Source organism: Cibotium barometz, chromosome 10, assembly GCF_041138505.1.
Source record: "Cibotium barometz isolate CiBa-2024 chromosome 10, ASM4113850v1, whole genome shotgun sequence".
NCBI lineage: Eukaryota > Viridiplantae > Streptophyta > Polypodiopsida > Cyatheales > Cibotiaceae > Cibotium > Cibotium barometz.
Window position 1 is genome coordinate 25,744,099 of NC_141055.1, and position 26,554 is coordinate 25,770,652.

A 26,554-nucleotide genomic window follows, 5' to 3' on the forward strand; every position below is an offset into this window, starting at 1 on the left:
AGGAAGAGGCTTGTGTATTTGTCAAGTTCCAGTATGCTTAAGGAAGAGGCTTGTGTAATTTTGGTATGCATAGGAAGAGGCTTGTGTATTTGTCAAGTTTTGATATGGATAAGGAAAAGGCTTGTGTATTTATCAAGTTCCGATATGCTTAAGGAAGAGGCTTGTATAATTTCGATATGCATAAGGAAGAGGCTTGTGTATTTGTCAAGTTTCAGTATGCATAAGGAAGAGGCTTATGTATTTGTCAAGTTTCGGTATGCATAAGGAAGAGGCTTGTGTAGTTTCGATATGCATAAGGATGAGGCTTGTGTATTTTTCAAGTTTCGATATGCATAAGACAGAGGCTTGTGTATTTGTCAAGTTTTGGTATGCTTAAGGAAGAGTCTTGTGTAGTTTTGGTTTGCATTAGAGCCTTATGTATTTGCCAAGTTTTGGTATGCATAAGGAAGAGGCTTTGTATTTGTCAAGTTCCGATATGCATAAGGAAGAGGCTTGTGTAGTTGTGGTATGCATAAGGAAGAGGCTTGTGTATTTGTAAGTTTCAGTATGCTTAAGGAAGAGGCATGTGTAGTTTTAGTATGCTTAAGGAAGAGGCTTGTGTGAACAAATGAATCCTATGTTTGTCAAGATTCCATTCTACTTGAGAAGAGGCTTGTACGGAATAATGAATCATACATTTGTCAAGTTTTCAGTATGCTTGGAGTATAGAGATAATCACATAATTGCTAAGTTTGAGTATGCCTAAAGAAGAGGCTTGTGGGAAAGAATAATTTATGCCCTTGTCAAATTTTGGTATGCTTGGAGAAGAGGCTTATGCAAAGTAGGGAATCATGCAACTTGAAAAGTTTTGGTAGGTTTAAGGAAGGAAGAAGCTTAGGAACCTATAAATGCTTAAGAAAAGGATTTGTGTGAATGTTGATTCACATTGATTCATGTATTTCTATAACAAAGGTCAAAATTTTGACATGCTTACAAGGGTATAGATGAATGTTGATTCACGTTTTTCTATAACAAAGCTCAAAAAGCCAGCATGCTTACGAGGGTATAGAGATGAATGCTTTGATCGTCAAAAGAAGAGTTTTATTTAAGAGAAGAGGTTATGTCAAGAATGTGTAACAGGAAAGTAGAGATAAACTCGAGTCACATTAAAAGGAAGATTTATGTGAATTCATGCACTCTCTTAATGTTCTTAGGAGATAGGTATGTTTGATTGGTTACGTGTGTGTATGAGTCGAGATATAGTTAGATAGCCATAAATTGAGTGTGACGACCGGATATGGAAAGCTTCCACTCTCTTGAATGAGATTAATATCTCTCTTGAATCACATAATGATAAGCTTAAATTGTATCCCTAGCCTCTCAAAGTGTTCATTGAGATTGGTTCAACTCAGTGTGAGCGAAATCTTAGAGTTAGTGTCACTTGAAGTGACACTTGCCACAAAGTAAGGCAGCTTGTGAGTTCGAGAGGGAACCTAACTCGAGGAGATCTCGAAGGTAACAACATCTAGCAAGCAAGATTGCGCAAGATCACCACAGGGTCGGCTAAATCAGGTTAGTCCCTAGAACACTTCCATTATTTCAATAAAAGTGATTTCCCCCACTCTTAAAGTTGCATTTGTGTTAAATTGGACCTCCACAAGTTATAGTATAAAATCCCTGAAGGAAGTTATGGGTGGAGGTAAGTCTAAAATGGTGAATAATGGTTGCTTATATGAATGGATAGTGAATAAAGTAATTCCATTACTCAAAGGTTGTATTCCTTTAATAAGGGGTTTATAAGAAACCCCCAAAAAGAAAAGAAAGATATTGGTGTTTGGAAGACACCCCCAAAAAGAAAAGAAAGATATTGGTTTTCAGAAGAAACCCCCAAAAAGAAAAGCAAGATATTGGTGTTTGGAAGAAACCCCCAAAAAGAAAGTAAGACAGCTTGTGAGTTCGAGAGGGAACCTAGCCTAAGGAGATCCTGAAGGTAACAACATCCAGCAAGTAGGATCACCACAGGGTCGGCTAAATTAGGGTGGTCCCTAGAACACTTCCATTATTTCAATAAAAGTGATTGCCCCCACTCTTAAAATTGCATTTGGTATGTTAAACTGGACCTCCACAAGTTATATTATAAAAGCCCTGAAGGAAGTCATGGGGGCGGAGGTAAGCCTAAAATTGGGTGAATAATGGTTGCTTGTATGAATGGATAGCGACTCAAAGGTTGTATTCCTTGATAAGGGTTTCGAAGAAACCCCCAAATAGGAAAGAAAGATATTGGGCCACCCCTTATGTTGAGAAACCTTGTGGGATTAGGGTCCAAAGAAGATCATCATGTGACAAATGGTTGAAGTTGAATGAGGCTCACACGTGGCAGAAAGCTCCACCCAAAAATGGACAAGACGTGTCCTTTTTTGTACATGTATTTCCCAAGACAGTTTTTCAGCCTCGTCAGCTAGTTTCTCTAGCTTCAAAAAGGTGATGTGTCCATAGACGTTTTCTAACCTACTTGAATCTCTAAGTGTCAATTGTAGTTGGTGCTTGCATTAACCCTTGCATGCATCCAGATGTTTACATCAACATGTGTCAAACTATTTATGCCACGTTATAAGGCAATTATCACATGCATTAATTAATTTAAATCATGCATCAAACTATTTATGCCACATTATAAGCCAATTACACCATGCGTTGATTAATTTAAGTCAAGATGTTTACATTAGTATGTATCAAACTATTTATTCCACATTATAAGCCAATTATGTCATGCATTAATTAATTTAAATCATTCATCAAGTTGTTTAAATCATGCAACAAGTTGTTTACAATATGATTGATGTATCAAACTATTTATGCCACATTATAAACCAACTATGCCATGCGTTGATTAATTTAAATCAAGATGTTTACATCAGCATGTATCAAACTATTTATGCCACATTATAAGCCAATACGCCATGCGTTAATTCATTTAAATCATGCATCAAGTTGTTTACAATATGATTGATGTAGTTTTTATGTTACAAGAAGTTGATGGCACACACATCACATTACCCATGCTTGAACATGACACGTCTACTCAATCACGTATCAAGCGCCGCAATAGTGTCTTGATAAGCATGTACATGTTTTTCTTAGATTTGAACAAGTATATGTTGTGTGTTGATACGCCACTTATGCTTCAATCTTCACATAAGATTGGCTACCTATTCTCTCAATTTAATCCCATATGTTGTAATCATATTTGTTTCTCTTAATTTCATTCAAAATGCAAAGTGGGGAGGATGCCTACCTAGTCTAATGGATTAATATACAAAATGCAAAGTGGGGAGGATGCCTACCTAGTCTAATGGATTAATATACAAAAATTGGGTAGGATGAAGCATACTACATCCTACCACCACAAAAAAAAACTTATGAAAAAAACCTATAAATTTAGATGAAAATTTCTTTCCCTAAAAAACTATAGGGAAATTTTTAAAAAACACAGCCCCAAAGCTTTAGAGTTTTGTAACCCCCGAATGTTTGTATTCATCCAAAGCTGAATCTAAAGGGTTGTGCTCCCAAAAGACACATATGAATGGGTGCCACCTCTCCTAAGGTTAAATGACCATATAAATGTTAATAGTGTTCATAATTAATGTATGTTGTGCATCCCCTAACATATCGCAAATGGCACTTTCCACATCTAAATGATGTTTTTCCCAATGCTTATAGTAAATGTACTCTAGGGAAAATGCAACACAATAGTGATCATTATTTGTTGGAAAACCTAGGCTTAAGCTAAGTTGGATTAAAGAAAATGCTAAACATGATTAAAATAACATGAGCAAGAGTAAGAATAACTAAAAGGAGTGGTAAGCATCTCGCATGATCTTCCTTAATTTGAGACTAACCCCATTCAGGCTAACCCCATATTCATTAATTAGTGCCCCTCAAGGGACACTAATTAATAAATATTGCTCAGGTTCAAACCTTAGTCTTTAAAGTTTTGATTCATTTTAATTTATAGAAAAATAATATCTCTCTCCCTATTTCTCTCTACGCAGCCCCAGTCCCTTTCTTTGTCTCGCCCCATTCGCAGCCTCCCTCTATCTCTCTCTATCCCATGTCCCCAGCTTCTTTCATCGCTCCCATACTTGATTACGTGAACAGCAAAAAAAAAACAACGTTGAATATTTAGACAATGCAAAAGGTTAAAAAAAAAACAACGTTGTTGGAACACCATCTTATATTCACAAAATCTTTCATTTTAGCATATATTTCATTGCTGCCCACTTACATGGGCAACAATCAATATATGCCCAAACCTTAGGTAAAGATGAGGTGCTCAAAGGTCGTCCAAACCACCGTAAAAAAAGCATTTTACTAGAGGCTGTGATGTCCACGAGTTCTTATAAAAAAGAGATTTCGTACCATACCAAATAGAAGTATATTTCATGAACATGAAGATTTAACAAGGGCACCATTCACCATTTATAAATATTACACGTGGTTGCACATGCTAGCACATAAGTTTTATTTATTTATAGGATGGAGCTCTAGGTACGAGCTAGCTACACAAAAGCCTCATCACTCATATCATGCCAGCATTTATTTGTTACACATAAGTTTTATTTATTTATAGGATGGAGCTCTAGGTACGAGCTAGCTACACAAAAGCCTCATCACTCATATCATGTCGTGGAGGGATGCTTATAAAGTCATCACCTTCGCTCACCGCCCTCAGGAACTCTGCAGCTCTCTCCTCCAATGAGTTAATGCATTGGGATCCATGTCCCAACGGGCTTTCTTCCAACAATTATTGGGTTTGTTTGATCACCCATTTGGTTGCTTGCAAGCCCATTGTGCTGCTCTTCTAGAGTAGTCCCTCTCCTTCGTCACCGTCCTGGTCTTTCTCTTCAGGATTCTGTAGGAAGTAGCGTGCTAATTCACCTTCTATGTAGTGATCCCAAAAGAAGACTTTTATGATGTCAGAGATGTCCGCGAACTCTGGAGTCTTCAAGCATTTCCAAATGGCACGAGCTTTGCCGGGATCCATACCATTATCGGCCTTGGGGATTATCCACTCGGTGCTCGGAAAGTACTTGCCACTTTTCATCATTTTCAGCAAGGTGACACCAAGTGTGACCGACCACTTGTTGAGAATGTAATTCTCCATGTACACAAAAGCACGTTCAAAGACATTTACTGGCGTTAGGCATACCCTATTTTTGAGGTCACCTTGGCCGAACTGGGGGTACAAGGTTCTACCCCTGGACATCTCTTATGCGGAGACATTATGAGCATGAAACTAGAAGTGAGCCTTATGCAAATCCTTGAGGCAGTGGCCGACCATGCCCTCAAAGGTTTGCATGACCTGAAGAATGAGCTCTTCGCTTCACTCCCTTCAGGTTCTCTGAACCAGCAGAACTTTCTGGAGGCGTGAGCATGTGAGGAGGTATGTTCTCCTTGTTAGATTCAGATAGAGCTTTCCTACAAGGCGAACAGATAGGATTTACACGCATCGAACACATAGGACCCATGGTAGGCATGCAAGCCAAGGGAAGGGGCAATGCAGGCACACATGCAGGAATAGAATGAACAGAGTTTGCTCTTCAACGATGGTGTGATGCACGAACGGAAGGAGACGACTTAGACATGGCAAAGAAGGCATGCAAAACTAGCATGTATAATTGCATATATAGGACATGCAATGCCACAAGGATCAACCATAGCAAGACAACAACTGGGCACTGAAAACGAAGGGAAAAACAACACATGAGCAACACACGATTCAACCAAAGACATCGACACAAACCGAAAGCGCCATGTAGCACTGCGAGAGAATTCTCCAAGGAAGCGTGCCGAAGAAGACGGATAATCAACCGTGTACCAGGACAAGAAGCTTCTCCAATGCATGCCATCTCCCACGAGCATAGCCTTCTACAAGGATCCAGACCAGAGGCTTCTCCAAGGCGAGGCACCTTGCAAGAGCGCAAGCTTCTCCAAGGAGCCGACCCGGAGAAGGACACAACTGGCACTCAAACAAGTGCCATCCACCAAAAATATAAAAAGAAACAGATGCTATGCAAAATAAATTCATACCCTTAATTGATTATAACGTCCGCCATGCAAAAATCATCATACCCTTAATCAATTAAAACCTCAGCGGAAACAACATTTATACACATATATATTCAAACCATGCGAACTATAAAACACAGTTCATCATCATCTCTCATTCCCTCTTCGTTTGCATCGTGTTCTCTCTCTCTCTCACTCTCTCTCACTCTCACGGGCAACAACCCAAACCCATGCTCTTCATTTAACATTGCTATTTATAGCCTTCCTAGGTCCAGAAGCCTCGAGTTCCAACATGGGCAGGCAGGGAAGTAGGCGGTGTAGGAGGGTGTGTCGCGCTCTAAGGGAGGCAACCTAGTTTTGCAACCTTAGAATTGGGCTTGTTTGTGTGGGGGAAGGAAGAAGGTGGTGGTGGAGAAGGATTGACGGGACTGAGCCGTACGAACGGAAGTGAGAGGTGAGCAGGTGGGTGAAGGGAGGCGAGCAGGCGAGGGGAGGGGAGGGCAGGCAATTCCTAGCGTAGCAAAGGTCAAAATAATGCTCGTGCATTAGATTAGATTAATGAGCCTCACAAAAAGGGTGAATAAATAAGATTATGGGTATATATATATTTGCCCTTTATCAATTCGTTTTCTTGCCAACAGCTACTTCTGCACAAACAGTCTCCCCATTCAAGCTTCTTCTCGATGCACGCCCTCGCCGATTGACACCAAAAACAAGTAAGCATCTAACGCAATAGTTTTTACTCAGTCATTAGTGTGTCATTTGTCGTCTTCCAAGCTCAGTGTTCCCATTAAAAGTATTTTTGCCAACAAAAACACCGTAGAGGGGTCTTGATTTTGCAGACCATTGAGGGTTTCTCTCGATTATTTATCTTCAGTCCATTGCTGCATTCATGTAGCTTGTCTTGATTTGCTTGAAAAGTTTTTTTGGCCTCTCCGGACACTGGTTAGAACCAGGGTGTCAGGACCAAATGGTGACATTGCCTCTAGGCTTGTGCTCTCTTGCCCCCGAGTGGAATGGTTTAGGTGTTATGGTCTGGCTTGTCTGTTGTTTCAAAGCTAACATTGTGCCCTTGCCTTGTCAACAAGAGAACTTACAAATGTATCTCCTAATGAAGCCTCTCATCAAGCACCTCGGATGAAGTATTTACCACTAGTTAAGTACCCCATGAAGTAGTATTGGCCATTGATGAGAATCCTCTTGTATAAGTGTGAGTTGAAAAACCTCTTGCTTAGAGTCCTCTTGATAGGCTCCCTTTGAGAAATCACACAAGCATATCTATCCACTAATGCATGTGCTGAGATAGATCACCAAAACTCCTTATGCAAAATCCAAAGAAGTCTTGTGTTTGAAAGAGTAAAAAAGGCAGATGTTTATGCTTGGAACCTTTATTCACCTATACTTTCTAGCTATACATGTGGAGACCAACATCCATTGACTCTATGATGGGCTTAGATGGTGGATCGTTCTTACAAACTAATGGTTAGGGTGAGACAGGTGAGTTAGGGTGGTTGATGGAGAGCCATGCTGGTGATAGAGAGAGAAAGAGAGAATACTTAAGAAATAGATGTGTTGCACGACTTAGTTGGAAGCTTAACCAAGTACAATGCTGTTATAGCCTTAGAGGGTCCTTTGAGTGACATCATAGATTATGTCAGACAGGTATATAATTATTCTAACCACTCTCTTACTCATTTACATAAGTGAGTGTTCACACGCATATGAAAGAACAATAGGCTTTTTAGGGGCTATTTACACACAAACACATAGGGAGGCATACACACACTCAGACTCCGAAATACACAACAAATCCCCCTTCAGAGTTGAGGTGGTGTTATAGGGATTGACCTTCATATCTATGGTGATAACTTCACACGTGAATCAAAAGATCACAATGGCCAACACTTGGACCCTCATGCCAAGCTTAATAAGGGGCTTGACCACACATGATATATGTCAACCATCCTAAACTAGCCCCTGACTCAAAACAAGGATAAATCGAAGTACTGGAGTCTTTTATAACACAAGGCGATTAAAAACACATATGTCTCGGGGGGACATCTCGGGGCGGCAGAGAACCCTTATTGGTAGTCTTTAACACTTAGAAAGGTACCTTTCTCCCTTTGAGTTTTTCCCCTTGGATATTAGGTGTGAGTAAAAGGACACCACACTTATTTGATTGTATTATGATATTGTGGAGTCAACTCCCTTGCTCCACACATCTTGTATCTATCTACTTTGAGTAGGAATCACCTTCTCTCTCACTCTCTTGAGAGCTTGCTGCTGTGTATCATCTTTGCGTGTGTGTCTTTTGTTTCTCTGAAACCCTAATCCCCAACAGTGGTATCAGAGCTGGGCTGCTCGCCTCTGCCCATACAGTTTTTGGCGCCCGGGTTCCTTCAAACTTCCTGCGTTTTTCTGTCACCTGCGCAGTCTGCCCATCGCCACTGTGAACTTCCGTTGACGCCGTCCGTCCGGCGCTTCCACCTACCGTAGCCGTCCTTCGTCCAGCCTCTCACTGGCCGTCTTCCGCTTCTACTGTCCACTTCAGCCTCCAGCAGGGGCGGAGCTAGTGGGGAGGGCTCCACCACCGCCCCGCTCGTCGGCGGCTCTCGAACCTCATGAGGCGGCGCTCAGTCTTTCCTCGTCGCCGTCACCAGTCCGGTGGTGGATCCGTCTAGCAGCCGTCCGTCGACTTCACCATTGACATTGTGCCCGAGCCAACATGTCGTCTCCGCCTTCTACTCGAGCCTGTTGTCGACGTTGCTGGCCCAGTCACCTAAGCAGCAGTACCCACTTCTCCCTCACAGGAGCAGAAAAGATGGGAGACTCGAGATGCCCAAGCGATGGCTTTGATTGCTTTGTCAGTAAAGCGATCAATCATACCGCATATTCGGTCTTGCAGGACCTCACGACGAGCTTGGGATGTACTTGAAACCATGTATCAGGCAACGAATGAGGCCAAGGTTGCATTTCTCAAGAAAGAGCATGAGAACTTGGACATGAATGAAGGTGATAGTATGGCTGATCATCTTACAAAGATCCAGGATCTTCGGGAGCAACTGCTGCTCAACATTGATGAGGTCATTTCCGAGAAGGAGTTGGTTTCCAAAACACTATCATCCTTGGTAGAAACCTACTTGAATTTCCACACATCGCTTACTCTATCTATGCAGAGAAGCCCTGGACCAATCTTGTTTGAAGAGTTGGTAGGTTTGTTGCTACGGGAGGAGTAGAATCAGAAGAATATATCTTCCAGCATGCGTTGTGATGGGGCTTTTGTTGCCCAAGACAAGGGCAAGGGAAAAGCCAAACACAGTTTTCAGCCAAAGGTTGTCCCGAATCAGTTTGGCTGATTCGGGACAACCTTCACAAAAGGCTAAAAATGATGCAGGCAAGCCCAAAAAGAAGGGCAAATGTCACTACTGCAAGAAGCCAGGTCATTGCTTGAAAGAGTGTAGAAAGAGGCTTGCAAAGGAGAAGAAAAAGGAAAGCGGCATGGCTGTAGATTCTTCATCATCACCTACAGGGAAAGATGATGCATCAGTAAATCTTGTGCAGGATGAGTGAACTTTCATCACTTGTAGTTATGATGCATCTTTGGAGCATATGTCTCTCAGTCTAAATGAAACACACGACACATGGTATTTTGACAGTGGTGCTTCTAAACACATCACCTCACAGAGGGATTTGTTTAAGAAGCTTATGGTTGCTCTAGAAGGCAAGGGGGTAACATGTGCAAACAATTCTTCTTATCCAGTTCAGGGTGTTGGTGAGGTGATCCTCACAACAGCAGAAGGTGTAGACTTCTGTCTTTTAGATGTATTGTATGTGCCAGGAGTTAAGAAGAATTTGCCGTTCGTCTCCTCTTTTAGCAAAAGAGGATATGCAGTGAACTTTGAGGACGACAGATGCACAGTGAAAGATCGTGAAGGTGGCTATTCATTGGTCACTTCCGGCACATTGTACCATGGTTATATCAACTTGATAGGTTTGACAGGAGAGAGCATGATGCTCATGTGGTTACCACTCTTACACCTGCCATGCACGAGGCATAATTGTGGCATGCCAGGTTTGGGCATGTGAATTATGGTAGTTTGATGCTATTGCAAAGCATAATATGGTACAGGATATGCCTCATGTAGAGCTGCCACCAAAACATGTATGTGAAGGGTAAGATGCACAGAAATGCATTCCCAAAAAATGGATCAACAAGGGCTGTCCGGAAATTACAGCTTGTGCACAGTGATCTGTGTGGTTCTATGTGGACACCATCTTTTGGAAAGCATCTATACTTTGTAACCTTTATCGATGACTACTCCAGATTTGCATGGGTGTATCCCTTGAAGGCCAAATCTGATGTATTTGCATGTTTTCAGCATTTTGTGGCACAAGCTGAAAATCAAACAGGTTGCAAAGTGCAGACCCTCCGTATAGATCGAGGGGGGGAATACATGTCCATTGCTTTCAAAGCATTTATGGCAGAGAAAGGCATAAAGCATCAATGCACGATGCTATATTCTCCTCAGCAAAATGGTGTTGCTGAGAGAAAGAACAGGTCTTTGATGGAAATGGCTAAATGCATGGTCAAAGGCAAAGGATTACCAATAGCATTGAAAACCATCACGCCATATGAGGCCTTGCACAAAAGGAAACCTAAAGTTGACCACTTTAAAGTTTTTGGATGTATAGCATATGCACATGTACCTCAGCAGATGAGAGGTAAGCTTGATGACAAAGCTACTAAGTGCATATTTGTGGATTATAGCAGTGGCAGTAAAGGCTACCGTCTCTTTAATCCTTCCACACACAAAGGATTTTGGACAGTAGAGATGTATTTGCTGAAAATTCAGACCAGCCATTGGCTGAATTTTTTGGACAGCCACCTTCGGGCCCACACAACATGTTTGAAGGACTTCTCCCATTGGGAATTGATGGCTCTACAGATCAGCCATCAACTTTGCCCAATGGACAGCATTTGGGTGCTCCAAATCAACCCATGAATGAGCTCATTACATCTCAAAATGTGGAGGAAGCAGTGGAGCAAAAGCGGACAGCAACGGAGGAGGCTAGAGTTGTGCCTCGTTGGCTGCTTCGTACTTTACAGGAGAGCAAACTTGCAGCTCCACTTGGTAGCAAGACACGGGCTGGTTCATGTAATGCAAGAGAACACGCAGATTTTGCTTACATGAGTACACTTTGTGATACAGATGAGCCAGATTCATTTGAAGAGGCTCATGAGGATGAGCATTGGATGCAAGCCATGCAAAATGAGATGGATTCTATTCATAAAAAATAGCACGTGGGATTTGGTAGACTTGCCTGCTGGCAAGAAGCCCATTGGCAGAAAGTGGGTTTACAAGTTAAAAAGAAAGTCTGATGGTACCATGACAGGTACAAGGCCAGGCTAGTGGCCAAAGGATATGCCAAGCAAAAAGGCATTGATTATGATGAGACTTTCACACCCACTTCTCGTATGGCCACAGTTAGATGTGTTGTTGCATTGGCTGCCCATCATGGATGGAAAGTGCATCAATTGGACATAAAATCAACTTTTCATATGCAGCTATGGAGGATGAAAGATATCCATGATAGGTGTGTAGTGTTAGCACATTCATCCCTAGTTTCTGCCCATTTCTGGTGTCCTTTTGGTCCCTTTTGCATGGCCCTTGATTGTGGGCTGGCCACCCCTATTTTATATATTTTTCTGGGATTTTTCCTAGCCCCTATGGTTTTTTCCCAGTCAGCCAGTTCAGTCCTCCAGTCGGCCAGCTTCAGTGTCTCCAGACGGCTAGCACTCCCCACCTATAAATAGGTGGGTTGGCCTCTCAGTCTTGTATCTTGCCTTGTCTATCTTTTGCTCCCTCACTAATGAGACTGCTTGTGTCTCTTGCTTGGGACTGTACCACTTCAGTATATTCAGCATAGTTACTCCATATCTCTCTCTCTCTTGCACTCTCTATTCAGCACACTCTAGTGCTCTTTTGCTTCCGCTTTGTGCACTCTTTATGGTATCATCGCTCCCAGTTCAACGATTCCATCTGCTGCCTTTACCTCTGCGTTTTTCTCAGATTTGCAGCCTTCTTTGAGTAAGGGGTTGTACATGCTCGTGATGGTGGTTGACTTCTCCAGATATACTTGAGTTTTCTTTCTGAAGACCAAGGATGAGGCTTTTCAGCACTTTTGTGATTGGAGAGTTGAGGTGGAAAAAGAGACCGGTCGCTCGGTCAAGGCTCTCAAGACGGACGGAGGGGGTGAGTTTACATCCCAGGAGTTTCAGCAATATTGCAGGACCCATGGCATTTGGAGACAGCTTACTACAAGATATACTCCATCACAGAATGGAGTTGCAGAGAGGAAGAATAGGACCATTATGGAGATGGCCCGTGCTATGCTTGAGCATTCTTCATTACCTCGATGTTTCTAGGCAGAGGTGGCTTCCACTGCTGTCTACATTCAGAACAGGTCTCCTATTACTGCTCTTCCAGGTAAAACTCCATATGAGGCTTTTCATGGTGAGAAACCCTCCATTGTTCATTTTCGGATATTTGGTTGTTCAGCGTATATTCATGTGCCTAAGGAGCATCGCTCCAAGTTGGACTCGAAATCTCAACGTATGACTTTTCTCAGATACAGCACTGTGTCCAAGGCATATCGTCTTTATGATCCTCAGGCCGACAAAGTTGTGAGCCGTGATGTGGTGCTCGACGAGACTCCTACATCTTCAGAGGGGGGTGGATTCTCAATCAGATGATGATGACTTTGCTCCTCCTCCAGCGAGTTCGAGCAAATCTGTGCATGGATGGTACTATCAGACAGTTCGTGATTCTGGGCTACGTGAGCTTCCTTCTTCCTCCACCTCCTCCCTCTGCTTCTGTTACACCTCCAGCTGTGGATTCTCAGTCAGATGATGATGACTCTGCTCCTCGTCCAACGAGTTTGAGCAAATCTGTGCATGCATGGTACTATCAGACAGTTCGTGATTCTGGGTTATGTGAGCTTCCTTTTGCTCATCCTCCTGGTTCTCTCCGGCGTTCTTCCGAAGTTACAAGGGGAAACAAATTCATGAGCTCTTATGTCCTCTATTATTCATGGTCCTTCTGATCCCACTTCTGTGGACGAGGCTCTTTCACATGAGCCTTGGCGACGTGCTATGCAGGCAGAGCTGGATGCTATCGAACAGAATGGCACTTGGATTTTGGTGCCTAGGCCACTGCAGTGTAAAGTGATTGGTGTGCACTGGATCTTCAAATCAAAGTTCCGAGCTGATGGCAGCTTGGACAAGCACAAGGCGAGGTTGGTTGCCAAGGGTTATGCTCAGCGCCCCGGAGTCGACTTCGATGAGACCTTCGCTCTGACAGCTCGGATGACTACCATTCGCACCGTTCTTGCTCTTGCAGGACATCATAGATGGCCCGTTTTCCAAATGGACGTCAAGTCAGCTTTCTTGAATGGAGACCTTACAGAGGAGGTTTATGTGGATCAACCGCCGGGATTTGTTGTTCCAGGCAAATAGGATCAGGTGTACCGGTTGAAGAAGGCTTTATATGGTCTGAAGCAAGCTCCGCGGGCTCGGTACCACCGGATTGATGAGTTCTTTCAGAAGCTCGGCTTGCACCGTTCTCATGCAGATTTGAACCTTTATATCCTCCTTGATAGGGGGTTGATTGTTATCATTGTGGTCTATGTTGATGACCTCATCTTTACAGGTTCTTATTCTGTGAGGATCTGTTCAGTCATGGATGCTTTGGAAAGTTTGCTCCAACATCACCTCAGGAGGTTCAGAGCTTCAGGAACGACGGAGATGGTAGGTGAAAGGTTTCCACAGGCAGGTCAGGGGTGACTCAGGTATTTGCCGTTCAGTTCCCGCAGTACATAGAGTCTTGGCTCAAAGGATTTCACTCCTGCAGACGACCTCAGTCCCGGCAGCAGAAGACAGGGGGGCAGTGGTTCGGAGGAGAAGGATCACCAGAGGAGTCGAAGGTTGCCAGGTATACCACCCAGCAACAGTTTAGCAGCGGGGAATGTCACGTGCACACCATTCAGGTGTACAGTGACATGGCATCATTTTATGGCATCATTAGCATCATCAGGATTTATCAAGCATTATTCAGGCATTTAAATGAATGTTTTCAGCATGTACCACATGGTATGAGTTGGATTCAGCATGGTAGCATCACATTAGCCATATAGACCAGCATTTGAATTTTGGGGCCTGTGGAGGCAGCCGACAGTATGCTTACATCAGCCGACAGCATGGTTACTTCAGCCGAACGTTTTTGGCATTACATATTCAGTCGTGGGCTTTTTTGCATCTGGCCGACTGCAGCCAAGCTGGCCGACCAGCACATGTTCCCTCATATAAATAGAAGAGCCTCATCATATCTCAGAACCAAGCATTCAGCCCAGTGTTCTCCAGCGTTTCTCCTCCAGGAAGCTTTGGGAGCAGCATATCCAGCCAACGCATCAGCATTCAGCAACCAGTCCATCATATTCAGCATACAGAACATCATCATCAGCATTCAGTACATCATCTTCAGCAAACGCATCTATTCTCCTCAGCGTTTCCTTCCCAGGTAACAGGAGTACATCTGCGTTTCAGCATCCCATCAGCATTGCTTCAGTCCCAAAGCCATCCCTTCAGCGTTTCCTTCCCAGGAGACAAGGGAAAGACAGTGGGACAGCAGTATATTTAGCATATCAGTATATTCAGCAGTATAGATCCATTTGGATCTCATTGTAACCGCATTCATCATCTAATATAGCTGCATTGCATTGACACATATTTGTCTATCTCTCAAACATCATTAAGTGCAGTTTAGTTAGACTAAGGTTGTGATTACTACGGTCGAAGACTCTCTCATGTCACATGTTCAAGCCTGTAAGATTTATCAAAAAGTTAAGGTTCCACATACAAAGAAGGCTGGGTTACTTCAACCTTTGCCTATCCCCGACGAACTTTTCATCGACATATCTATGGACTTTGTAGGGCCTCTACTAGCATCCATCGGATCTCGCAACACTCAGTGCTTTACCATTGTGGATCGCTTCAGTAAGTTCTGTATGCTCATCCCATGCAAGCATACAACCACAGCTAAGGATGTAGCCCATCTTTTTCTCAAACATTGGTACCCCATTTGTGGTTTGCCTAGCACCATCACCTCAGACAAAGATTCCAAGTTTACCTCGCATTTTTGGAAGGCATTATTCAAAAACTTTGGAACTAAGTTACATTTGTATAGTGCATTCCATCCACAGACAGACAGCTAGACAGAAATCTATAACCAATTGGCCTTTGATGTACTCAAGTCATATTCATGACCAGCAGTCCAAATGGGAAATTATCTTCCATTGGTCTAAGCCATTTTGAACGATACTTATTCATCCAGTGTTGGACTGCCTCCGTATGAAGCAGCCTTTGGTCGTTGTTTCTCTTCTCTTTCCTTTTGACGAGATTGGTGTCTCCATCTCTTGAGGCTAATAAACCGATGGAAGCATTTCTGAAATCATCAAGTCAGTTAAGAACCGCTTGACCAAAGCACAGTTGGTCTTTGATGTTCTCAAGTCATATTGTCATGAGCAGCAGTCCAAATGGAAACATTATCTTCCATTGGTCCAAGCCATCTTGAAGGATACTCATTTATCCAATGTCGGACGGACTCCGTATGAAGCAACCTTTAGTCACCATTTCTCTTCTCTTTTGACAAGATTGGTGTCTCCATCTCTTGAGGCTAATAAAACGACAGAAGCATTTTTCGAAATCATTGAGTCGGTTAAGGACTGTTTGACCAAAGCATAGGAAGCTTATAGCAGACATGCAAATAAGTCTAGACGAGATGTCCACTTCAAGAAAGGGGATTGGGTCTATCTGCGCATCATGAAACAGAGATTGAAACAAGTGGGCAAACGTTGTCCCAAGCTTTCTTTCCGTAGTTTTGGACCTTTCCCAATAGTTAAAAAGATAAGTGATGTCTCCATGAAGTTGAAGTTGCCTAACAGTTGGACAACGCATGATGTTTTCCATGTTTCTTGGCTAAATCATATGTTGGACTAGAAGTTTTTGATGTTTCAGATGAATAGTAGCCAGACGTGGTAGACGAAGCAGAAGTCATCGAGCCTAAGCAGATCCTTCTTCATCAATGGAAGCATGGTTTCGGTCGACGGATACGTCAGTTCTATACGAAGTTCCGAGATCGAGGTACCCACCAAGCCGTTTGGCTAGACGAGGAGTTCTTTCAAGAGTACCCCCAGTTGTTGGCAGACTACTTGGAAGCCATGAACCTGTTGCCAAGCTAAGCAGGAGGGAATGTCACATGCACTTTGCACTGTAGGGCATGGTGACAAGATGGCTCATCATCAGCAGTGCAACATTGTATAGTATTAGCACCCTTTAGGATGATAATTGTCGTACGCCGTGACCCCATTGTAATTCTTAGTCCCAGGATAAGTCAGGCACGAGCTATGTAGGTCATTCCTTAGCCTTAGACAGCCAGTTAGACAGTCAGTCCAAGTCCCTTAACCCACTTGAAGAGATGCATTCATGCATGTAGAGTCAGTAGAAGCCTTAGAGTTTGCATCAAGACATGTGTGTATTTATGCATAGCATTCATCCCATATGCATGTAGGCCATCTAGACCATTGCATAAGCATTAGAATATTACTCAGTATTATTCCAGTATTTTTTAGATAATTTATAGCATTTAATTGGCATTTTTACCTTATTTATCCATTTATCCAGGACATGATGCAGTCGGCGAGCTCTGTAGCCACCCGACTAGAATCAAGAGAGCATATAAATAGTTGAGCTTTGCATCATTCATTCATTCATATCATATTCAGCCAACAAGACCTCAATGCTTGGAGCCTTCAGCCCAAGGAGCATAAGCGATTGGAGCATTCAGCATATCAGCCATCAGCATATAGGAGCATCAACGCTTGAGCATTCAGCCTTCATTCATCAAAACACAGCATCTACAGCATTCAGCCCTATAGATCACCTTGCGTTTTCAGCATAAATACATTTTTCAACATCCTTATCTGCACCGTTTTGCTACAGCCTCTTGGTGAAGGTAAAACTCAGCATTCATACATAGCCTAGAACAGTCCCAATCAGCCCCTTCTCTTAGCCTCAGATTTGCAGCCTTCCTACATCCATTGGGAAGAGTGCATAGGCTCGAGATTGGTCATCATTGGTGCTTCTACAGCCGTGTACAGTTCAGCCTGACTCTTGGTCCCCTCAAAGATCGTGTGTTTGGCTTATTGTCAGTCTCTTCAAAGTAATAAAGCAAATACTATTCCAGTAACGGGATAGGGGGTCCTTCAGTGGTGGGTAATTCGGGACCCCATAGGGTGTACAGTTTTTATCTCTCTCTCTCTCTCTCAAATCTCTTGAAGTTTGAAGTCATAAAGTGGATTGCTAAACTCGCGAAACTCAAGATACAGAAGCGGTGTGAGAATTTGTGTGACAAGATCCTTAATTATGAATACTTGCGCTGCATGTTACATATATGGTAATTACCAACTCACATGTGGAGCAGTTTTAAGCAAGTCGATCCTCAATTTGAAGAACAAAGTAGGAGGCTGGTTATAGTTTGTCACTTTCTTACACCGGTCTCAACCGAGGTTGGGTCTTGGTGCTCTGGTACCTGGGGGTATGAGCTATGGCCTACCTGGACTACCGATGAGGACAAGCTCTAGAGAGGTGACCCATCTTTCGCCAGACGAAACATTCTTTGTGCCGTGGCAGTACGGCCTCGAACCCGGTGTCCGACCCTTTAGCTGGCGTCTTAGGCTTTCCTGCGACAGTCTGCTTTCCAGGTCTTAGGAAGGAATACCTTCCTCTCCTCCCATTGATAGGTGGTGCTATTGGGAGAGCGATGGAATCAACCCCCCCCCCCCCCCCCAAACCTGCCGCTTCAGTTCTTGCACGGGTGGCTGGGACTCCATCCCTTTGTATCTGCATTGCCTCTCTAGAGTCAATGCCTCTCACACCATTTCGCTTGCGTAGGTGGACAGGAGGAGAGGCGAGAGAGGTGGCTACTTGTGGCAAGTCACTGGGGATTGGGGAGTGAGGTTCTTCGCGACAAAAGCTGTGGAGTCAACTCTCACAAATCATGTTTGCAAAGTATTTTCATTGCATGAACGTTGTTGGAAATTTGGCATGTGATGCCAATGAAGCTTGTATCACGAGGAATCCTTGGTAATACAATCATATTACAAGGGGGGTTAGCCCTTTCCGGCCCTATTGCGAGTGTCATTTAAATTTCAGCATTGCTATCTTGTTTGGCTTTGTGCCAATTTATCTTGTTTAATAGTATTAATAGTTTAAGTGTGTGGAGGATTGTGTTCAACCTTATCCGCGGCAATTACAAGAGCAGTAGGGTAAGAGCGTGGAGGGGCATGTGGAGGATATCCTAAGGTTACCTTTCATAAAGGTACCTTGGAGCATCAATTATTAATGCCCCTTCACACTTGCCTTGCTCTCTGTGATTATTCCTACTTTGAATGTTTGCTTTCGCAGAAGTTTAGACCCTTCTATTATTATAATACTCTCTTTTTTTTTTCCATATATGCTGTCAAATAGGTTGCATCCATTTGGATGGAGCCTCCATGGAAAGAGGTAGAGCTTCGCCTCCAGAAGGTTCTGCTTCAGCTGGGGAATGAAATCACCATATTTGAACGCCTTATGTATAAAAACACTAATCAGCATCGGAGGGCCCTATATTTCAGAAGGCTCTGCCAAGTACGCCTTTTTTTTTTGTTGACATCATTAGTGGGTATTGTTTGCTTCTTTTGCTGCAGTTTGCTGAATCTCTGATACATGGAACAGGTGCGGAGAGATTTACGCCTTTTGCAGTCTGCTCGTTTGGCTGAACTGGTTCAGAACTCTGTGCAGTGTCTTAGAAACACTCCTAATGAAACCTCACTTGGGAACTGCATCAGCCAATCAAAGTGTGCTTTTTTTTTTTGCACTCTCTTTTTCTGAAAAAGAAAAAGCCAAAATTTTTTTTTTCTTGAAAGTCTCTCTTGCAATTATATCTGCCAACTTCAGTGCACCTTTAATAGCATGTTAAAATATAAAGCTTGGTATCATTGACATTGCTTGTATACAGAAAAACAAGCTCAGCTGTGACAAATGTTCAAGATTTGAGAAGGCGCTTATATGGCATAGCAAGACTCCTGGAGCAGGTTTCGGACCTTTGTTTCTTTAAGTTTATGTTCTCCTTAAATTCAGCATGTATTTGTCAATTCTTCTCTATTTGTAAGCTTAATGTTGTAAAGGTAATGTGTGTGTGTGTGTGTTTTTTTTTTTTTTGGGGGGGGGGGAGGGGGGGGGAGAGGGCGTGTGTGTGTGTGCACATGTATGTATGTATGCATGCATACATGCACGTACGTGCATATACGTGTGTGCGTGCATGCGCGCACATGTATGTATGTATGCATGCATGCATGCGCGTGCATACATACATACATACATACACACACACGTATGTATGTAAATACATACATATTGTTGATGCAGTAGTGGGGTCTGCTATGTTGGATCCCATCTTTGACTGCCATGAAAAGCAAAACAATCTTTTTGCTGACAGTTCACAACATCAACCATCTTAAGAGCATTTAGACCTGAGCAACGTCTTTGTCACCACAATGCTCCTGGGAGAATAGATGAAGCCGTGTTGTTTTGGTCTCATTGACACCTGATTTCTTTTTGCAGATGTCAGAGCCAATTGTACGTGCCAGCTTGTATCCTTTGATTGTAGCTTTGTTTTGTAAACACAAGCTCTGAGAATTCTGATTGGTTATGAATGCTTTCTTTTTATAAATATACATATACATATATACATGTATACATATACTAATACACTACGTTGGAGAAATTTAAAAAATTAGTCAATTTAAGCCCACGTGTGAGCTCAAGAAAGCTGTATCTTGTCCTTGAGAAGTAATGGTCAGAGATGGTCATTGTTGAGTTTTAGATTTGTGTACATAAAGCCTGGGTTTCAACTCTAGTCCGGGATTTTTCTGAGTAATTCAGTATCTGTACCTGGACTTGCGAGCTTTGTTCTAGCCCTGTAAATTTCGAACAACTGTGTTTTCTCTTTATTTGTCCTCAGGCAAGTTGCAGGTCTACTTGGCCAAACCTTTTTTATGCCATTTGCCCTCACCACGTTTTCAGCTCTTGCACGTCTTCGAGTACTGGTGCAGCAGGTTCTTTCTTTCTTTCTCTCTCTCTCTCTCTCTCTCTCCCCACCCCCCCCCCCCCCCCCCCCCCGCGGCCCGGCCGCCCCTCCTCTTAGCTGGCATATTTAATAGGGCTTTATGTAAGGGTTTAACTCCCTCGTAGACCACCGACAACATTGTCCTAACTCACAAAGTAGGAGACCCTTTGCCTACACACTGATCAGGTTAGGAATCTAATCGAGTGGGGTTAGGGGGCCCTAGGGTTAGGGATTAGGAGGCAGATACTTGGCTAGGGTTCTTGGATTGATAAAACAAGCGTAATGGCTGTTTATAGCAAGTTAGCTATTTATAGCGTAGTTATCACTATTTAAGTGAGAGCTTGGGTCATTATGAGACACAGTTGTGTGCATGCACCACTGATGGTGACGGTCTGGCTTGGACCTGGGGAGTAGACATGCTCATGCCACACCACAAGGCAAGTATGTGGCTGAAAACCAAGGTTAGTCTTAAACCTAATCATGAGGTAGCAAGCTAGCTCACCTCCCAACCGTGACCAGCATCCACCGATCTCCCCAAGCCAAGGCTAGGGCTTCCTGCACAATCCCATAGGCCCGTGTCTAACTCCAGCATCCCATACCACCGAAGCCTGCCGGTAGGCCTTCGACACACCAACCTGTGTTTAGGGCAGATTTTGGGAAGGACTTTACAATTGGTATTAGAGAAACCCTAATGCAGAGGCTGAAGAGGTATGTGTGTCTAGGTGTCATAGATGTCGGAGTTTCTAGTATTCCTCTCATCGTTTTCTCTTTCTATCAAAAAACGATTTGCTCTATAGAAGTTGTACAAGGATTGTTGGTGTCGAGGATTGCATGTATGTAGTGTGTCAGGGAGATGAGAGAAAAGCACTGACTGTATGTGTGTTAGGCTTGAGGCAAGTACCTGTTAAGGCCTGAATCGGCTGTGAGTTACATGGCAGGAAGGGCAGCTTGGCCAAAGGCTTATGGTGGCCAGCCTTAGGGCAGCCAAGCGAGGCTACCCTAGGTGGCTGTGTTTGGGCAGCAGCTATGCCAGTGCAGCCAGGCAGCAAGAGCCGCCCAAGCCAAACCCTAGCGCATGGTCTGCAGCCAGGCAAAGATGCCAGCCATCAAAACCAGCACAGCCAACTGGCAGGGTGCACGCTGCCTAGAGAGGCAGCCACGAATGGCGCACAGAAGGTGTGGCCAGCAGATTGGATGTGCAACGTAGAGAGCACCATGGCTGTATGCGCAGAAAAGCATGCGCAAGCAGAAAAAAAGACAGCATGCCCAGATGGAAAAAGCAGGCCTGCAGTTTTTAGGGAAAATAAAAATCAAGAAAAGCAGATGTCTTTTTCAACCATAAATAATTGATGGTTTTTCTAAAAAGGGAGGAAAGAAGGGGGGGGGGTGTGGAAGCTATAAGTGAAATAAAAGCACATGGGTTTTTTTAAATTAAAACTGAAAAAGCACATTAGTTTTGTAGGAAAAAAATTAAAACCGAGTAAACCCCTTGACCTTTTAGTATAAAGGGGGGGGCTTGCTTGTGAGTTCTCCACATCCAAAGTCCTTCTCCTTGGTTAAGAGGGTTGAAAGTACTCGGCCAGCTTCTAAGAGCGAAATTGGTACTTGAGTTCGTGCTAGAGCGGGATTTTTGCAGCACTTCATCTCTACACGCGCGTTTTCCTTGAGGAGCAGAAAATTGTCATGACTGATAAAGTACAGAACGATCGTGTGATGGATGAGATTGTTCAACTCCACGACGACCATCAGGATAATGATGTGATGGCCGATGACCTCTTCACTAAAGTAGACTTTGACGCAAGGATGACCTTGCTTGAGCAGAAGATTTTGAACCTTAGCAACACCATTGTTGTTATGCAAGTAACATTGGCGGGTTTGGTGACAGCAAGGGGAGTTGGGACAGCTTTAGTTTCACCCTCTTTTACTCTAGAGCCCTATATGGGGTAGCAGAAGCAGAAGACTGAGGAGACAGTTGACTCCTGGCTTCATAGATAGGGTACGCCCTTTGAGTTCCATCCTTTCACTGAGGATAATTAGATATAGATCGTCCTTGAGTTCCATCCCTTCACGGAGGATAAGAAGATATAGATCGTACATGGATTCATGATGGGAAGAGCCCATACCTGGTGGAAAGAGTTATGAGTAAAGTCCACAATGTGGGTAGATTTTGAGAGTTTCTGTAGGCCAAGGATGAGTACGACATTGTGTCCAAGTTTAAAAACTTGGAAATGAAGAATATGCCTTTCGACACATATCTACAGAAGTCATGTAGAAGATCCCCTTTTCTACCTCTTTCCCATGGGCATCTGGCCCTTTGGGTCACGGGCCCTTGTTGGCACCCACAAGCTCCATAACCCCAAAAGTTGGGTGGCCAATGGGCTGCCTAAGGTCTCCCAAATGGATTATATCCTTTTCCCTTAAAAGTGTGGTTTTCCGAGTACTTTAAATAAAGGTTTGCACACACCGCAATGACGCATTTGACCTCGACTTGCTAATGGGCACCAGACCAATGGCCTAATAAGTGCTCGGGACCACAGGATGCCTTACATCATACAAGAGGGCTACATTGTGTTCGGGATTGGCATGACACTGACATGTGCGAGATGTGCATGACAATGACTGAGACTACCTCTTGGTGGTACACTCATGACTCGTCCTTGGACAAGGGCTCACAAAATGCTTGCTGTCCAGACTTAGGGCCTTGCACTTATCTTGGTGTAGTATATCCATGGCATCCCAGTTTGGGATGCATGTGACACACCATGAGAGGAAGTTCAACTTCCGTTATCCTTCTAGAGTTTGCCAATTTGCTTTTGACTTCCCTAGCTCTGTCCAAGGAAGAAAAGCGGCAGTACCACACATCAAGGCAATACGAGGCCATGCTAAAGTGATGAGATCAAGGATTCCTCATGAACTTGAACTGCTTCTTGGATCTCTATAGACATTGATAGGCCTACATTGTTTTGTGCAGAATTAGGGACCTATGTGAAGGAGGAATTCAACTGAGTAGCAGCTTCAGGACAAGCGTATAGAGCAAGGGTGCTGAAGGCTAGCCATGGGGCATGGTCTCACTGGTTTCCTTAGCTTGGATGGGCCAGCTCCTTGTATGAGGAAAAAACCTCAAGCTCAAATGGCAGCTCAAATTTTTATCTCCTTGCTACATGCTGACACAGCCTTAAGTTTCTGCACTTCTTGTTTCCCAAGAGATATCAAAACATTTATTAAGACATGTTTTTTTGTTTTCTTTTGATGAGCAGGCTCTTCATGATTTTGTGCTTGTTTTCAACATGTTATTGGCATGCCCATTGGAGAAGCTAGTAAGTTCATGTGAACCTCTTAGAGGCACTAAAGAATTTGAGATGAAATTAGATAATGGTCAATCAAATCCATGGAGCTTATATAATTGCTTGATTTTGTTTGTAGGAAAAAGATGATAACCATTCTCATGAAATACCTGATCTTCTGGACTGCAAATGGGATGGGACGAAGTTTTTTCTTGCTACTATGTTTACTCACAAACAGCAGGAAAGGAGGATAGAGAAAGATCACATCCAGTGGTTTGTGGAGGATCTCAACAGCCGGAAATACAATGTGCTTGGCTCTTTGACGTCAGGTATTGTGATCTTTTTGTGCATTTTTGTATGTGTTTTACAAGTATAAAGCGTGTCTTGATGGTTTAGGCAGGTAAACCACATTGTTTTTGTGAAATTGGTCAGATTTTGAAGGAGTCGCTGCTGTCGATAGTACAATGCTTCCTATTAAAGGTTTTGGAGAATCTATACAATCGGCAGGTTTTACACACAAAATTAAGGAGAATGATCTGCTTGGCTTGAATTCAATGGCCTTGAATGGAGAGAGAACCGATGTTTGTGGCAATGTGCAGCAGCCAGATGTCTCCATTCAAGAGGAAGAAAGAAAGGAAACTTTGGAAAAGCACTGTAATGGCTCCATATCCTCGATCCCTGAATCAAAGAAAAAGGTTGCATATGTCTCCGTTCTTACAATGACCGTACCAGAAACTGAAACATTGAAGGAACAAAATCCCCATCCCAAAAAGCAGAGAAAGGATGCTCTTTTTGACATGCTTGTAGGGATAGGAGGTAAAACACATGATACACTTTTTTAACTTTGCCTCAGTCCTTTTAGTTTTATTTTAAATAAAAAGTCTATAGGTAGGTTTTGACCTTCATACCCATGTGTCAGGGCCGCTGCTTATATGATATAGTTTGGTGTGAAGCTCAACGTTTCAAATTGCTACTGTAGTTTAGCAGGCATGGCCCTCTTTGAGCCAGAATGAATCCTTGGTGGGTGCTTCATTTCTGGTGAGAACCCTGGTGAAGTAGTGAGTCGTATGTACGAACCTCACAGGATTTTTATCTGGTAGATACTGGTCATTTGGCAAGTCTTATATCATGTGGTTGGTCACACAAGGTCATTCCACAAAAAGAGCTTTAAGCTTTCGGGGTTACAAGAAGATATGGGAAGTAGAGAACAAGCTTGAGCTCCTGCCTGTGGCCTCTATGATCCCCTCTCCCCCCCCCCCCCCCCCCCCCCCCCCCCCCTCCCCCCTGCGCATCCCCCTTCACCTGCCCGCTCTCTTGCCACCCTTCTGTTCGCAGCACCATCCCTGTCCCCGCCCTATTTCTCCCTTGTATGCCCCCTCTGCCCTTTTCACCCTTTGGCCTTCCTCACTCAGCCAGTATGGTCCTCCTCCCTGATTCCGCTTGGTCACTGGTTCTGTGCTCTCTTCACTGTTGAAGCCGGCCCCATCCGCTTTGGACGACTCTATGGCAGCTGCTCCCTCATCCCCATCCAAGGCCACCTCCAACTGCGTATTTTCTGAAGCGGGCCTGCAGCTCTTAACCGCTTCTGTTCAATCGTTCAAAGCCACCACATTAGTCTGCAAGCTGGTCGCAGCCAGCCAGTGCAAAGGCAACTCCGAGACCTCCTGGAAGCAGCCCTCATTGGGGACCAAGGACGGATCACTGACATCCAGTTCTTGGGCAACAGCTACATCAGCATCGAGTTCCACTCGACAGCCTTGGCAGGAAGTACCCTGTGACGGAGCCTGGTCGTGATTCGGGAGGCATAGGTTTTCTTCACCAGATGGAGGCACGTTTTCTCTTCAGATACAGACCCCTTGGCTGGAGTCACCGTCTTCATGGTCACTGTTTGCTTCCCAGGGCTCAGCTTCTACCGACAATCTGTGGGACAGGTGCTTGTGTCCCTCGGCCATCAGCGGCTGGGTAGGCTGGACTCCTCAAGCTCCAGATACTTGTAGCCTCCCCGGAGAACCTGCCTCACCACTTGGCGATCCCCTGCCTCGATGACACTTGTTTTCTACAGTGGGTGTCCTCTGGGCTCCCAAGCCAGTGCTTTATCTGCTGATGGATGGGACACCTCACCTGCACTTGCCCCTGTTGTTGCACTGCAGAGCCCCTGCCTTGTCCTCGTCACCAAAAGCGCCCCCCCCCCCTGCGCCCCCCCCGGCGGGCTTCCTTCCCGCCTCTGAGCGGCTAGCCCAGGAGATCTCTTCTGAGCCGTCCCGAGATCAAATTCCCAAGAATTTCCCAAATTCCCTCCAAGGATCCCAGCCCCACTCCTGCACCAAGCGATGAGCGGGACCCCCCTCCCCCCAGTGCGCGCATGCGCGCACACACAACACCCACCCCTAGGAGCCGAGTCAGCCTCACCCGTCTCAGGAGCTGATTCAGCCTCACCCCCCTAGAATGTTCCTGACACTTGTCAACCTCACCCACCACACCCGGGCCGGCCTCCACCCATGACATAGAGGGGATATCGGCCCTCCTCCTCGAGGGCCCAACAACCAATTACGTGCTGCAGATCCTTTCAGAGCTTCTCCGACCCTGTAGAAACCGAGATCTGCTTCGCCCCCATCATGAGCTTCGTTGGGGAGGCCTCCTAAAGTAATGGGGCACCCGGTGGACTACGCCGTTTCCAGTGGAGGTAGGAGAATTCTAAGGATCAGGCGTCTTTTGTGTAGTCATGCACCACTCCCGCCATACCCCTACCAATGTTGGAGCAGTTGTTTTCTCCTTCCCTTGAGTGTGGCTCTAGGATAGTGAGGTTGATGGGTGATGGCCTCTATAACACCACCAGCAGGCACACAAGAAGAAAATGTAAAGGGATAATTCTAGGAGAAACTAGGGAGGAACTAGCTCGCTGAAGCTCCCGCCTTCGCCCCCCTGCGCTGCTCGCCCATCGCCGCCGCCTTCGTTTCTTGCTCCCCCCCCTTCTACTCGCCGTTGCGCCCCCCCCCCCCC

General features: G+C 44.3%; 1 protein-coding gene across 3 annotated transcripts; it reads left to right on the forward strand.

The window, feature by feature from the left end:
• Positions 1-6,188: 6,188 nt before the first annotated feature.
• LOC147634707 (uncharacterized) lies at positions 6,189-24,509 on the forward strand. 3 transcript variants are annotated; one of them, XM_086803858.1, is made up of 9 exons: positions 6,189-6,764; positions 18,632-18,790; positions 18,878-18,999; positions 19,161-19,236; positions 19,766-19,794; positions 20,166-20,259; positions 23,528-23,587; positions 23,694-23,883; positions 23,987-24,509. In XM_086803858.1, the coding sequence occupies exons 2-9, from the start codon at positions 18,647-18,649 to the stop codon at positions 24,394-24,396; spliced, it is 1,125 nt and encodes a 374-aa protein (XP_086659984.1). In that variant the 5' UTR covers positions 6,189-6,764; positions 18,632-18,646; the 3' UTR covers positions 24,397-24,509. The 3 variants fall into 3 exon arrangements, with proteins under 3 accessions (XP_086659984.1, XP_086659983.1, XP_086659985.1); XM_086803857.1 differs by having other exon boundaries at positions 6,190-6,764; positions 23,528-23,640; positions 23,714-23,883; XM_086803859.1 differs by lacking the exon at positions 18,632-18,790 and having other exon boundaries at positions 6,190-6,764; positions 18,850-18,999; positions 23,528-23,640; positions 23,714-23,883.
• Positions 24,510-26,554: the final 2,045 nt, after the last annotated feature.

Bases quoted from the DNA above. Each gene is read 5' to 3' on its own strand.
- LOC147634707 (XM_086803857.1), top strand. From the start codon at position 18,647: ATGGAGCCTCCATGGAAAGAGGTAGAGCTTCGCCTCCAGAAGGTTCTG. The intron at 19,000-19,160 runs GTGTGCTTTTTT...GCTTGTATACAG, and splicing joins AACTGCATCAGCCAATCAAA to AAAAACAAGCTCAGCTGTGA. The intron at 20,260-23,527 runs GTTCTTTCTTTC...TTTGATGAGCAG, and splicing joins TTCGAGTACTGGTGCAGCAG to GCTCTTCATGATTTTGTGCT.